General features: G+C 41.9%; 1 protein-coding gene across 1 annotated transcript in view; it reads right to left on the reverse strand.

Moving 5' to 3' along the window:
* Positions 1–3,361: 3,361 nt before the first annotated feature.
* The window catches only part of LOC124545838, a 39,734-nt gene continuing 26,642 nt past the window's right edge, over positions 3,362–16,453 (reverse strand). The window contains exons 3-4 of the mRNA XM_047124796.1: positions 5,863–5,964; positions 3,362–3,556 (exon numbers count right to left, since the gene is read on the reverse strand). Of these exons, the coding sequence (XP_046980752.1) occupies positions 3,362–3,556; positions 5,863–5,964 (297 nt within the window). The remainder of the gene's footprint in view (positions 3,557–5,862; positions 5,965–16,453) is intronic.

Consider the following 16,453-nt stretch of genomic DNA (forward strand, 5'->3'; position numbering starts at 1 on the left):
CATGTTTCTAAGAAATCACCGAAAACTGAAGCAGTTACATGCACCCCACGTCATGAATGTGAACAGGTCACATGTTGTGAATAAACGTAAGTTCGCTGGTGGGGTAGTAAAGCTAACTCATCAACTTAGTGGCGCAATTAAAATGTAGTAGCATGAAAAAAAAAATTTTGTTTGCACAGTTACTTGTACAATACCGAAAAATGAATGTTATGAAGTTTTTGTAAGCGTTTTATTAAGACACGAACTAATGATAAATTTGGTACTGCTCATTTCAAACAACTTGTTTTTTTTTCATGCGTGTGTAGGTATGAAGCCATTCTCAGTGCACCGCGATTGCTGTCTACAACTCCTTTGTAAAGAATGGTAGGTTTGGGGATAAACGCTCGTTACAAAACATGCTTCCTCTGCACCACTCCTTTCCCTGGCCACGTTCACTTCACCCATACCTTAAATCCCAAGTTAAAATCAACCACGTTAAAATGTACACTATAATCACCGTTCGTGAATCACCTGATTGCTGGACTCATTACTTTAAACTGGTAGAAGTTGGAAGAACACAGGATGTTTACGCCTGCCACTATCGATAATTATAACAATAATAATAATACTATCAAGACCCTACAGCAACATAGTAGTCATTACCCAGTTTTACTGTCAACAGCTTCATTTATCTGTTGCAAAGTGAAGAATGAAGCCATATCTGATCCATTGCAGAAACCACCTACAACTCGCAAAAGACATTTTCATGAGATATTTAAGCCTATGTGATATCCAGGGTGGTCAGAAATAGTCTGGAAAACTTGTGAAGGTGTCGCAGGGTAAACAGTGATGAGAAATTATTGTTAAGAAAAAAAGACAAAACGTTGTAGCGTCTTTGAGTTCATTAACATTGAAGTTAATTATCATTGAAGATAAGCACGCAAATTCAAGCAGCCGGACGGATACGATTAACGTCAGTTGTTCTCATACCGTAGGTTAACAGGACACTAGACTTCTCTGTCTTTGGCTTAGGTTCGATAATTACTGACGTCCAATGTCGAATTTGTGTACCGGTCTGTTGTTCGGTTTCAGGAAAACAAACGAAGAATGCGTTTAGCGACACAGTCTTTGGCAGGTCGCTTGAATTTGTGCGCGCAGCGGCGCCTGATTGACTAACTTCAATGCTAATTAACACGGAACCGGCGCAACGTATCGAATTTTTTTCTTAACAATTGTTTCTCAGCACAACCTACCCGGCAACACACTTACAAGCTTTTCGGACTGTTTCTGACCACCACGTATATGTCTCAATTTCTGTGTCATACGAAGTATGTGTGTGGTGGGTGGACTATGTGAATAAGGTATTTATCATATTTTCCTCTCACAAGCTGTAACCTTGACAACACAGTGTGACGCATTAATGTTCGTATTTTAAAAAAAAATTGTTGGTAGCTTATGTAACCAATATTTGGAAACTGTAACAACAGTAGTGATCGTTCAAAAATAATTTAATTTCCTGAGCTAAACACAGTCGAGCCGTTTTGTTTTTACGCCAAAACATTTTATTTTACCCCTCCAGGGCAGTTACCTATATGATGGGAACCACTGGTCTACAGTTTAGTGCAGCTGCATATGTAAGTCAGCATTCAGCTACGAACATCATAGCCGAAGCAAAAAGTACTTGTGAGTATTCAAAAGTACCTAGATTAAACAGGCTGAGATAGTCATTGTAACAAACAAGGCGCTTCATAGTGGCCAACGGGAAAGGCAAATGTGTCCTTATAGCAGCAAAACTGTTAAAGGTCTTAATATTAACATCGAAATGAATAAAGTTATCGTCACAAAGGCGGAAAAGCGCAGTATGGTCGTTGTTATTAATGACGGAGTTTACATTTGCAAAGTGGAAAAGTTCATTCAGATAATGATATTTGAGAGGTCAGGAACAAGTCCTTTGCAGAATTTCAATGACAATTAAAAGCATAAAATCGCTCACGGCAATTTTATTTTTAAAGATGACAAAAATAAGAGAGGAATCACGTCATGAACGTACAATTACGTCAGCTTCGTGCGCAAAGGAAGCTATGTGAGCATGACAGGTCAATGAGACCGACAGTTAACAATCGCCTTAGCCCAAACTATAACCTGCACCAAATGTGTAACACTGTAATCCATTTGTAATAAGTTCATACGAGAGTTATATTGATTTACACTTTCAAAAAACTGCTACACTGTTAATTTAATTTCTTGTCATAACATTTACAATTGTATATCATCATTGTCTATTATATCAAATACAATGGTTACCATAATGTTGCCTTAGTAAGTACTACCATAACATTTATCCCTGCATGGCTGCCTCTTAATAATAAATTTTGTCTTCCTTTACTTTGATAAGTACACCACAAAAAATATATTTGCGCTATATTTTTATAATGAAAAGTTTTTCTTTATTTATATGTTTTATTTATAATTATTTCTCATACAGTGTGTATTACTTATAATGAAATATTAATGCATTGCGAAGTATCTGCCGTAACCTTCTTTCACACTACTTTGTATTCGTGAGTCGCCATTTTGTGTATAAACATCTGCGTGCCTGAAATATTTTGGTATATGTGTGGTACTCTACACTGTCTACATTTCCAAAGTTAAAATAGTGTCGAAAATTCGTTATAATTTCGCAGTAAGATAATCTTCTTCAGGACTAGCCAGCAGTGTTATAAAATGAAGCCGGGCTTTCGATGTATGGAACACAACTCATTTATTATCTTAGAAAGTTGTTTATGTAGCTTCAGTTTCTTGTTAGATCCAGTGGCAGTAAAGTAGTCCTCTTTCCTACTTTTTTTCCCCGTACCACCTATCCAATGAACTTCCGCCGCAACGAAAATCAGCACATATCGCATGAACAGTATAAGCTGATTTTAATTTAAAATTAAACAGTGGTCTGAGGATCAGCCCGTCTGTACGAAACCATAACGGCACTATAGGTTATTAACAAATAGCGTTATTGACATTAGATGGCTACTTGGCTAGGTTTGTGTGAGATTTAACGTGTAATTCAGTAGTGATAATGCTGCATTCAGCATACAGTATTTATATTTGGCTGCTAACTTTGCAACGTTCATAAATAAGAACATATAATTCGTTTGCTGATGCTCTACAACTTCCCTTAACATTTCAGGAGACACAGGCGAGAATTTTGTATAGAATGATGCCATGATTGGAAAATCATTGTACGGGAACATATCAAAGAATCGCCAAACAAGAGAGTAATTGACGTTTTTTTCTCAAAAACAAGACTTCCTTGGTAAAAAAAAAAAAAGTGCGAGTACTCACCTTACCATAATGAAGGGCAAGTCCAATACACGGATGGGTTGTCAAGCTATATGTAACATAAATGAGAAATAACTCTCACACCAACCGAAAGAAAGGCAGCCCTGTCGATAGTGTAGAGGTGGCCGGCAGTGAGCACCAGTCGCTTCTGAGCGCGGCCGATGACCAGCAGCAGGGTGCGTTTGAAGCGGGAGCCCGCGTCCACCCACGAACAGTGGTACGCCGCGTTAGATACTGCTTTAGCCTGTCAACAATACAGCATCTTGTGACGAAACTTTCTGTCACGAATTTTTAATGATGACACTACATATAAATTCACTGATGCGTAACTTTGTTGCAGTCTACATCTGCACCTGCTACATACTCCGAAGTCCTGTTTCACACGTTGACAAAGCGAGAGTAGAATTATTCCTTGAATTCTTTTCTTCGAGTTCTAATATCTCTAATATTACAAGCATATAAGATTTTATCCCCAAATTGTTCACAGTTTAGATGAACTGATGTAGTAACAGCAGCCTACTCACACTGCTAGTAAAAACATTTCGATCGCAGCCCGTCATGAGACTGGATTACGTCTGGTGGCGTTGCAGACATGTGGCGTCGTAAAGAAAGATTGTAAGCGGAGCACAGGTGAACGGTGAATCATTCTAGCGAGGATACGGCCAAAAATTGCGAAATTAACTGATGTAAGCGAAGTTGATAAAAGGGACGATTGTTATGGTTCGGTGCCTGGGAGCGTGCAACTCTCAAGCAGTGAAGCTGGTCGGCTTTTGGAGCGCTAGTGTCATGAGCATGCATGGAAAGCCACTGAAGGGTGGTGGAAGAGCGAGTAGGCGACAGGGTAATGGGACATCCACGGCTCATCACAGAACATACAGGTCGGAGGCTCTCCCATTCCTTACAGCAGGCGATCTGTGACACATCTGACGATGGAGTACAACAATGGTGCAGACACAAGGGTTTTGGAGAACACCGTTCAGCGCACATTGTTGAACAACAGACGGAACTGTTCCCGATTCAATGTCAACGTTAGTTAGATATGCAGTGAGCAGGGGATCTTCAAGAAGGTTCCGTGTACCAACGGAAACGTTTCGTATGGTCGGATGAATCACGTTTCTTGTTATGTGTCACGTCGATGGCCGTATTGGGATACCACGTCGTCCAGGTGAATAGCAGGTCAAACATGTGCCGCGCCACAGCTTAGGCCGGTTGCCGGTCGGTGGTGCAGCTGGCCAACGTTATATGTTGACGACCTGGTGCATGGTCACAGGAAACAGTATTCTCGCGACCCATACCCCACCAGGTGCTAAATCAGAGTATGGACAGCTATTGGATGGGACTGATTTGGTAATCATTGAAGGAAGGTTGAATGCTCTATTGCATGTGATAATAATGGTACGTCCCTTTGGCACAACCTTATGACCAGTGTACCAAATGGCCTATTCTAACAGGGCAGTGCAAGACGGCAGTTCACACCACAAACTCTTTCTGGAATGTACGGAGCTTTGATTGGCCTGAAAGATCCCATAATTTGTCATCCGCAGGGAACGTCTGCTTCGTGTCAGTCTCCATCCAGCACATTTACTGACACACCACTGGTTCCAGGTACGGCAGGAAATTACTCATGATGAAATTTAGAGGTTATTTGCTTCCGAGTCACAACTAATACAACGTGTTCGTGCCAGTGGTTAATACGCCTCATTAGTTCCAAATGGGATGAAATTTTAATCGTTTAATTCCCACAATATGATGAACATCGCCTCGAAGTTTGGTTAATATCGATCTGCTGCGTTATGGTTTAATGCTTCTCGTGTCGTCGGTGTATTATTTGCATTTGCTATGCATACTGAGCAGCGTCACTCTATCATTGCGTTATTTCACATTGATGTATACCGTCCTGTTCGGATATTGTACTGAAAAGTTGGTTCCAAAAGCGTAATAGATAATAAGTGTAATAAACAATAAGTGATCCCACGAAAATTCCTGTCTTACAACAAGTAGTCTGGATCGCCACCGACGATGGTACTTCACTCCGCACTTCACTACTGCACAGCTACATGGAGCCGCATCTCAACGCGATGTCGCTCCAGCAGCCACCACGCACATCGCAAAAGTAGCCATCAGAGATGACACTCCAGCAGAGGACTGGTGTTGCTCCAATGGAGATGGTGCTAGTGTGACCATCATGACGAGCGTCACTACGGACTTCGTACTCTCATACGAATCAGACTGTGTTTATGTTGAACTTCAGCTTGTGTGTGTGTGTGTGTGTGTGTGTGTGTGTGTGTGTGTGTGTGTGTGAGAGAGAGAGAGAGAGAGAGAGAGAGAGAGAGAGAGAGCTAATGAAATAGTGGCAAACGACGGAAGATTCATCACTGTTATTTGCGTGCAACCTTGCAACGAAGAACACAGTAATTTTACTCATGCAACGGTATGACTCTGCGTTCCTAGTATAAAATTTCTAGCTCATATCCAGCTCCTACAACAGCAGCACAACAGATACGGATCTATATGCAGCTTCTTTCGTTATTCCCCGTTCCCAGAACCCACCTGCTCAGTCATGTTGTCAGCTGCCCAGCAGTAAATGAAGACCTGTCCACACGGCACTGGAAGGAAGGCCACACACTTCAGAACTGTCGCGAAGTCTTGGCTCTGCAAATGAGAATACATTGAAAAGATTCAGTGAAAGTATCTGCCTTTTATAAACTAACAGTACCCATATAATTAGCCCACCCGGCTAGCCGCGCGGTCTAATGCGCTGTTTTCCGAGCGAGAAGGCGTGCCGGTCCTCGGCACGAATCTAACCGGCAGATTAGTGTCGAGATCTGGTATGCTGGCCAGCCCGTATATGGTTTTGAAGGCGGTTTTCCATTTACCTCGACAAATGCGGGCTGGTTCCCCTTATTCCCCCTCAGTTACACTATGTCGGCGATTGCTGCAGAAACACTGTCTCCACGTATGAGTACACTATAATCACTCTGCCATGCAAACATTTGGGGTTACACTTGTCTGGTATGAGATGTTCCCGAGGGGGTCCACTGGGGGCCGAACTGCACAATAACCCTGGGTTCCGTGTGGGGCGGCGGTGGGGTGAGTGGACTGCTGTAACCTGTTGTGGGGTTGTGAACCTCTGAAGGCTACGGCGAGGACGAAGTCTCTCCGTCGTTTCTAGGTCCCTGGTTCAACATACACACACACCCATATAATTAATGCAGTTTCTGCACATCTTCCAGCTTTAATTAACAGAAAACTTTCGATATATTTGTATCATAGGAAACTGAAAAATTGGTTAAACACAGCACTACACTGCGTTTCAACGCTCAAAATAGTATGTAACATGTGGACTCGTCCAAATGTCGCTAATGTTCTTTCAACTTTTCTGCAGAAGTTTCACTGGGAAGCGCTTACGCATCCTCCATACAGTACCAATTTCTACCTTGCAATTTCCATATTTTTGGTGCCCTGAAGAAAGACTATCGTGGCCGTCGATTTTCTCCGGACGAATAAGTGGAAGCCTGGGTCCAGTCATAGTTCCGTAGGCAACAGCAAACAATTTTCCATGAGGGTTTTGACCATCTTGTCTCACAGTGGACAAATATATTAACAGTTATGGTGATTATTTTTGAAATAATTCTTCCATCTTTCTCATTTTAATTTGACTGCCCCTTATTCAGTAACGTGATTTGTTTTATAAGGAGGATATATTGTATTATTCCGATTAGTCACGGTTACGAAACAGTCATCATATTTCATAAGCTGTTTTGATAAGTGCAAAAATAAATAATAACAAAGTAGAAACAAGCAGTTACGATCAAACATCGAAGTAACATTTCTTTTAAAAAACACTGTCTGACAAAAAAAAGTGAAGCACCCAGAAGGGGGAACGGAAACGAAATGAAAAATCAGGGTTTAACACGATATGTGATTTCAGTGATTTCAAAATCGTGTCAAATTTATAAAGAATTATGTCGTAAATGCCTACTTAACAGTATGACGTTGCACCCACTCCGTCACATATGGTTTAGAATCCGGCCTACAGATGTTGCAACTGGGCCTTGATATCCTGGTTACTGGTAGAAGGAGTGAGTTGCCATTCGAGCTGGTCCCACACACGTTCCGAAGCAGTCACATATGGGGATGTTGCTGTCCACAGGAGTAGCTTAACTTCACCCAGACAGTTCATTGAGACGCGTGCCTTGAGTGGACGAACGTTGTCCTACTGAAAAATGACACTGTTGCTTGAGAGGAAACACATGAGTCCGCAGAATGTCCGTGACGTGACCTTCTGGCATCCCTCAGAAACACGCGTGACCCCAAGTTACACCCGATGGCTCCCTGTACCGTGAAGCCAGGAGCAACATCGTTGTGCCTCTCCAATAAACTAAAAGAGTGGGAGCTCTGTCCTGGTCGCTGCCATACTTGCCGACGATGATTATCCAGTGTAGTGCGGAACGAGGATTAAACGCTAGAAACAATCCGACTCCATTCATCAGCAGGTCATGATTCCCGCTAACGGCACCAAGCCAAGCGCAACCGAGTCTATACATAACTAAATCTAAGGTGGAGAGGGGAGAAAAGGAAAGGGAGGGGATCACTGCTGTCACTTGCATTGAAACATTACGCACAATCAGTGGCAACGAATGAAAACGTGTACCGGAGCAGGATTCGAACCCGAGATTTTCTGTTTAGTAGGCAGGTGCGTTAACCACTTCATCATGCTGGACACAGCGTTGTCATAACTACGCGAACTGTCTTGGCTCGCCTCAGGGCCAATTCATACTCCCATCGAGAGCCACCTATCTGCAGCCCCTGTCCATTTTCTCCATGTTGGCTACTCTGAGATTCTCAAGGGAAGTGTGTGCGTATGCACTGAAGAAGGTAGATCCATTGCCCAGCTAGGTGAATTAATTAAATGGATGGATGCGAGTCGGTTATTATGTTACTGACATCCTGCACAGGGGAAAGTAATTCTCGTGTCTGACTTTGTTTGTCTCCAACCATCGGTGCGAGATACACAGAATGTTGCCGTAAGCCCGTTAATTGCTTTCGGATGGCACATGCAGATGTGAAAGGGTCACTATGGGCTCGGAGAGCAATACTGCGATCTTCTCTTGAGTTGGTCAGATGTTATCGACCAGAACCGTCACGTCTACTATATCTGCCCTCACATTTCCATATAGTTCATCATCGGGACACTGTCACTGCTGACTAATCCACATACTGTGGGTATGGTAAACCAGGTATACATTGACTGCCACTGCTATTTGATCACTTATACACCAGATGTCTTACAGCTCTCTGATAGCTCCCAGTAGGATGTTTAGTACATACTGTTTGGGGTCAAACTTCTATCAATATACGCTAGATGATGCCATGCAGTGCCAATTTTCTTACGCTACAGTTGACGAACCTATTGCGACTTGTAACTGTATACGAAAAAGTGTGTTACAATCTGTTTGTGCAAAATCCACCGATATTAGGCCCATTTAACTGCAAAATTATCGGTGTTTTCAGCTATATCATGTATGTTACTCGATTAATTCTCAAAACAGAGCAGTGATTGTTTTTTGTTCATGTATGTGTGTATCTGGCAGCATAATACAACTTCTGTTGTCAAGTGCAAAATTTCTCTGTTTCGGGTTTACTTGGAGTGTTGGTCATTCTTACCCCCAAAATTACATATACACAGTTTATTAAATAGTTTTAGAAAGTGACTATCAACAGCCGTCAAGTATTGTATAAAATGCATGTTTGACCAATAGTCGCTTTTATTTTAAACCCAAATATCAACCGGTTTCAGTCATGGGCCAGCTTCGTTGATACGGTTGAAATAGTTTAAGCCACAAAATTACATTCGTCATTAATTAAATAATGTATAGAGCAGGTCATGATTATGAATATACGGCAGAGGACGTTCAGAAGCAAACATTCTAATAACACGTGTACACAGAGCCAGAGCTCTATGTACACGCCTTGTTATCAGTATGTTTGCTTCTAAACGTCCTGTGTCGTATGCACATATTCATGGCAAGCTCTATGTAAGTAAGGACAAATGTAATGTTGTCGCTTAAACCATTTTAACCTCTATCCGTGAAGATGGTCCAGGATAGAAACCGGTCGATATTTGAGTTTAAAATAAAAGCGGCTGACGGTAAACATGAATTTTATACTTTATTAAATAGTGTTGATGCCAATGATAGCGTGCAGCTAAGGAACACAAACATAACCATCTATATACAGACGAAGGCTCATTTGTAACTGTTAAGAAAAGTAAACGTCAATCATAGATTGCTCACATCTCAAGCTGTTGTGGTTCAGGCAGTGATTCAGATGTGACATATAATTTCAAATAAGTCCGAAAATAATGAATGCAGTTTGTTTTGTCCCAAGTGCCAGATAATGACTCGATAAATGAAGAACAGGACACCTTAGTTCTAGCTGCACCGATCGTTTTGAAACAAGGATTTAGGTTAAAGATGGATAAAAATGGAGGTATTATGCTCAACTAAATTTGCAGCTGTGAGTGTAGTACTCCATCGAAGTAACTTTCATTACATTTATAATTTTGATTGTGGAACACACTGTATGATTAATGTACCATAATATCTTTGTTCTTTCATGAGGCGTAATAAAGCATTTAAGAAAACTTTAGATCAATGTTTTTTTCTGGGTGGTAAAAGTTTCATTTAATTTTGAAATATTGACCACAGTTGGAATACGTGGTGGAAGTCGGTCAATGTCTGCCCAAATCCATGGCAACTCTGGCCACCTAAAACTTTTTCCATTACTTTCTCTGCATTTTACAAAATGCCTTGTAATAGTTAGTATGTAGTCCTAATAAATAGCCAGAGGTTAAAAAATAATCATGATAATCACATTTGAATCTGAAAATCAGACGCAGTACCGGTATATCCGCTATATAGCTCTGCACGAATCGATCAGCCGACGGAATGGAGACTTGCAATGAGGCGCACTTCGAAATCTGCCAGGTGCGGCTACGCAGACTGGTGTGCAGCATATCTGTGTCCTTCACAGCAATCACTCATCATCTGACACTGTTCACATCCCTTATATCCCTTTCTGACTTGGTAACAACACTAAATACGAACGACTGTTGGGCGCTCTCGTGGTCATTCCAGTTGTCCCGGCGAACTACAGCCTCTGTCTTTGTATATAAATCGAATTTTCTGACTGACTGACTGACTAATCATCATCCAGTCCAAAACACTAAAGATAACAGCTTGAAATTTGGAGAAGTTGTGGACCTTATACTGCATGGGTCGTTTAGGAAGAAACTTTTCGAAGTTTCAACTCTACGGTTGGTGAACTAGAGGACAAAGCGTTTTTTCGAAGACGTCGCCATTAAAACAATTTTGAAGCTAGACCTATGAAAATTGGTATTTGGTTTCTCGGCCAGGAATAAAGAAATATGTATTTCAGCATTTTTGCAAATTTAACATTATGGGGATGAATGGTGGGTGAAAGCTATTTCTGAAACTATATCATCAGTAAAGAGCTACTAAAATATTTTTAAAGCTGCATAACTGACTTTTCGGTAACAAATAAAAAAATACGTGATTCAGTATTTTTGAATATTGAACCCCTAAAGGGGTGAAATAGGGAATGAGGATTTTTATGAAAATATTTTATTATGAAATCATTTTTAAAGCTAAATCTATGAAAATTTATATTTGGCTTATCAGTTATAAACAAAAAAATCATATTTCACTGTTTTTGTAAATGCAGTCCCTACGGAGGTGAAACCGGGGATGAAAGTTTTATGGAAATATTTCATTGTGCAAGCATTTCTGAAGCTACATCTATCAAAATTCGTATTTGGCCTCTCTGTTAGAAATAAAACAAACACATGTCACTCTTTTTGGAAACTCAACGTCTAAGGCTGTGAAAGAAGGGGTGAAAGGTTTTGAGAAAATATTTCATTGCGAAACCATTTTTAAAGCAAAATCTTTGAAAACTGGTGCCTGAATTCTCGGTCGGAAATGAAAAAATACGTGTTTCTTTGTTTTCGGAAATTCAACCCCTAAGGGGGTGAAATACAGTCAGACTGACTCACTGACCCATCACCCAACAGAAAACGCTGAGGATATAAACTTGTTAGGACAGGGTGTGGATCTTATACTCTAGGCATCGTTTAAGGAGGTACTGTCCGAAATTGCCCTCCTAAGAGGGTGAAATAGGGAATGAAGGGCTTTTTGAATGTATGTCGCTATTAAGGGAGTTTTGAAACTAGAACTAGGAAAACTGGTATTTGGTTTCTCAGTCAGATACTAAAAAAATACGTGTTTTATCGTTTTCGGAAATTCAACCACTAAGGGGCTAAAATAGAGGGTGAAAGTTTTTTTTCAGAAAAAATAATTAGTAAAGAACTACTAAAAATTTTTTAAGGCTACATCTATGACGAATAGTATTTGACTTCACAGTTACAAATTTTAATAAAATTTGTTTCACTGTTTCCGGAAATTCAACCGCCAAGGGAGTGCAATGGGTGTTAGTTCAAAATGGCTCTGAGTACTACGGGACTTAACTGCTGAGGTCATCAGTCCCCTAGAACTTAGAACTACTTAAACCTAACTAACCTAAGGACAGCACCCACACCCATGCCCGAAGCAGGATTCGAACCTGCGACCATAGCGGTCGCGCGGTTCCAGACTGTAGCGCCTAGAACCGCTCGGCCACTCCGGCTGGCGCAATGGGTGTTGAAAATTTTTAAGAAAATGTTTCATCACATTGGAAAAGTTTTAAAGCTAATTTTATGGAACTTTGTATTTTACTTTTGGGTTAGATATAAAAAAATGATGAAAATATCTCCACAAGACGGCAAAAGGCATGATTAACAAAAACTTTGGACTCCAGCTACCTGAATCGCTTTTTGGTCAGAACAAGATTCAGAAAAGGCCACGTTTATATAGCCTTAACTAGTGTGAAAAGCTTAGAAGGTGTTGCAGTTTATGTACAACACAAAAATTCGATTAAATAAAAACAAAACAAGAAATCCCTGCAGGCCATACAGTCTTCGAGAGCAAAGCAGCGGAAGCTAAGCTAATCATTTACACACCCGTCGATCTTGTGTACTCCTACGAACTTATAATGACAACCGACCATGTCTTCTGGGTGCTTCGCTCTCTTGGCAGGCAGAGTACTGTAACACAATTGTCTTACATATGTCGCTTGAAAGAGAACCACACAGATGACAATTACGCTGCAAATGAACTGCGTCATCGCGAGTGGGCTCATTACTTGTTGCAGGCAGCTGACAAACCTGGAACACCAAGAGGTTTGTCATTTTAGTGTGCATACGAATAATGTTTCATGCTTCGTTCCCAGACAAGCAAAACAAATTAGTACAGAAGTTATGTATCGTTCCCAGACAACGATGAGGAGATGGAGCGTGACGACTGGACATTCCGAGTCTCCCACCGGCGCACAACGCCAGCGTCTTCCGCCGCCATCGCCAACGGTGAGCTTGGAAGGGCACTGGGAAGAAGCCCCACTGTCGGAAACTGAAATGAGGGAGCCAGCAGCGTCCAGTCACGTTCAGACGTCCACAATCACACAAACACATACGCTACACGCGTGCAACAAGTCATCAACTTTACTCTCTATACACACGAAGAAATACCCTTTCACCTATATTAGACTTCCATATTTGTTGTCTGTGGCAAAAAGTTTATGTTCTCCAATATTAAAAACATTTAAACAATTACAACAAGCAGCTATGGTTCAAATGGTTCTAATGGCTCTGAGTACTATCTGACTTAACATCTGAGGTCATCAGTCCTCTAGAACTTAGAACTACTTAAACCTAACTAACCTAAGGACATCACATGCACCCATGCCCGAGGCAGGATTCGAACCTGCGACCGTAGCAGTCGCGCGGATCCGGACTGAAGTGCCTAGAACCGCTCTGCCACCGCGGCCGGCGCACCTATGGTAATCAGGCATTGCGATTACATTTCGAAAATACAAACAAATTCTTTTATTTACATAAATAATTTTTTTAACTCTTTCTTTCTCAATTTACACACTGCTGGAAAGAAATATTACTCTGTTTTAGATGTTTAAAATTGACTCAAGATTTATTGATGGAACGTGTGTATCGAGTACATGAAATGATTACAGATCAACAGCACAAGTGGTTCTGAGGTACCGTGTGTCGACCTATGCTGAAACACCTATACTAATAAGTGGTGTAGCCTCCACTGGCGACAAAGCTGGCTCTGACTTTGGCATCCAATCGATAGTGCAAATGGGGATACTGTTCTGGGATGCGTTACGCTACGCCTGCTCGACCTGTTCACGTAGTTCTGTAAGAGTTGTTGGCTGACTAGTCGTACGAGTCACTTCTCGTCCCACCACATCCCACACGTGCTGGACTGGAGACAAGTTTGGAGGTCGTGCTGGCCAGGTAAGTTGCTGCACACCTTGGGGAGCACGTTGAGTTTCACGGGCAGTGTGTGGACGAGCATTATCCTGTTGGAACCGTCGTGTTACAAGAAAGGCAAAAGAACGGGCCCAACAACATTCTGCACGTACCGTTCGCTAATTAGTGTCCCCTCCAAAAACATCAAAGGTGAACGAGAGTTGCAGCTTATCGCACTCCAGACTATAAGACCTGGAGCTGGGCCAGTATGTCTTGGACGAATGCGCTCTACGAGACAGCGCTCACCAGGTCTACGTTGTGTGTGCAAACAACCATCACTTGCGTGGAGGCAGAATCTGAGTTCATCACTGGAGACCACATTCCATTTTTCTATCAAGTGGTCCCCTGACAGTACCAGTCGAGTCGTGCACGTTAATACTGTGCCGTGAGTGGAAAATGGGCCATGTGTGTGCATGCCTGTAGTCTCACTGCTAATAACTGATTCGCAGCTGTTCGTGTCGACACATCTGGGCACATATGCCCTCTTGTCTGTGCTGGTAGTGTACGATCTGCCACTATTGCCCTTGCAATTGGACGATCCTGGCTGGGGCGTCCAGAACGTAGACTACGGGTGTGAGAATATTCAAGTGGCCACTGGTACCAACATCATTGCACAACTGAAGCAGCACATCTAACTTGTGCGGCAGTTCCCCGAAAGGACCACCATGCCACTCTGGAGGCCACAATCTGTCCTTTTAAACTCGCCCACCTGGCTGTAGGAAGCACGTGGTTACCTGCTTGCTTAACACATCTGCACCACGCCGACGCGTCTGACTTTGAGCATTTCCTATAACAGGGTAGTCACAGATGGCCCTCTGGTAGCTATATCAGTGCGCTATCTGTTGGCGGATAATGGTGAAACCATTATCAGTACATCTACTAACACCCCTCCCCCCCCCCCCCCCCCGACCTTCCCCAGGTGGCATATGCTTTCATCAGATCAAAATCAACGCCATCTTTCAGGTGTGCTAATTTCTTCCGGCAGTGTATTCTCATAAATGAAAAGAATAATGAGAAGTTGTAGATAGCATGAATTTCGCTCTTTTTTAAATATATTTTACTTTTTTAGGTTGATAGTATTCTGTGTTCATGAACTCTATTAAAGATAATTGCAGTATATTACTGATAACACACAGAAATGTGTCCATTATTTGTTAGCGTCGTCTTGAAACAAAATATTCTTGCAGTTAGGTCTCCTGAGTTCTCCACTTTTTGGTCGGGCAGCGTAATTTAACACAGTTTCTTTACATATAAATGGCTGCTTTCTCGGAATGTAGAACATAGTAAATTAATGCAGATGTGTAGGAAAACAACGCCGAAAAATTCGAATACAGCATCAGCAGTGTACTGCTTAACACAGTCGCGTCGATTAAATATCTAGGCTTAACATTGCGATGTAAGGACGATAGTAGCTAAGGCATTGGTCAATTTCGATTTATTGGGAGAATATTAGGAAAGTGCATTTCATCTGTAAAGAGACCCGCGTTTAGAACACTAGTTCGAGCCATCCCTGAGTACTAGCAATGCTCCTGTGAGACTGATTCACAGACCGTAACCTCCTGAGAGCAGCTGTTTGTCACTGTTTCATGCTTCATTTCGTGACAATACGAACAGAAGCTCACTCGCAGACCAAGTCACAGGCACGCAGCCCCAGTTAAAACGCGGTTCCTACCGAAGCAGTAGGCAGGGCTCACACATCAGGACACGGAGCAAAGAAACTCTTTACGAGGTTGACTAGTCTAATAGAATAGTTGTTTCGATCAGTCAGATCCGTGGATGTCCTTCTACGACCACATCTGCTATCCAGGAAATCATCCGCTTGTTCTAAGCCACCGGCAGCTTGCACAGTTTTGGCTAGTGCGTTGTTTATTGCGGCGCATTCTGCCACATCAGTGGTCAGTCACACTGGAAAGATTAGGTGCGATTGTCACAGCAGCATTATGTCCATCCGCAAAATACCAATCTATCGGTGGACATCACATGATTACACAACTGTACTGTTAGAACGTTCCTTCATACTCTGAAGTGTTCGGACAACAGGATCTAGTGGTTTCCGAACCAATGAGAATAACAGAGTTCAGCTTCCTTTGTAAAAGATAAAAGGAACAGACAGCTATGGTGCAGATGTAATGAAATGGATACAGCAGACATGCTTTGAGAAAGATTTAGTGCTGCGTCAGACAGCCAGTGATTGTAGAGACAGAAATATAGAAAGACCAGCAAATAATTATTAGACCTTTATGATTTATTTGCTGGCTACAGGTTGTTCGCAATAACTCATTAAACAAAAACATAGTAGACTGGAATTTGTCATTTCCACCTGCTTACTTCTGTTTTCTTCCAGACCCCCTTAAATAGCCCAGGAAATTGTATCCCACCATAATTCTTGGATACGAAACTCACAATCAGACAACAAATAAAATTAATAATTTTCTTGCTGGCAACGCTCTAGGTCAAAAGCAGATTATTTTGTGGCATATGAGACTGTGACGCAGAAGAAACGACAGTGCACCAGCTCCCGCCACGATCCGGCGAACTACAAGCGGAAGGCCATACTCCAAATATGGAGAAACAGGTGGAGTCGGAGGAGCAGAATGACTGAGCTAATTTCGAGAGTGTTAAAAGCTGTTCGCTCTAACCCTATGCAAGAGTGAAGTGACATCACGTGTCAGCCCCTTGATGACCTGCCTCTACAAACCT

Source organism: Schistocerca americana, chromosome 8, assembly GCF_021461395.2.
Source record: "Schistocerca americana isolate TAMUIC-IGC-003095 chromosome 8, iqSchAmer2.1, whole genome shotgun sequence".
Lineage (NCBI taxonomy): Eukaryota > Metazoa > Arthropoda > Insecta > Orthoptera > Acrididae > Schistocerca > Schistocerca americana.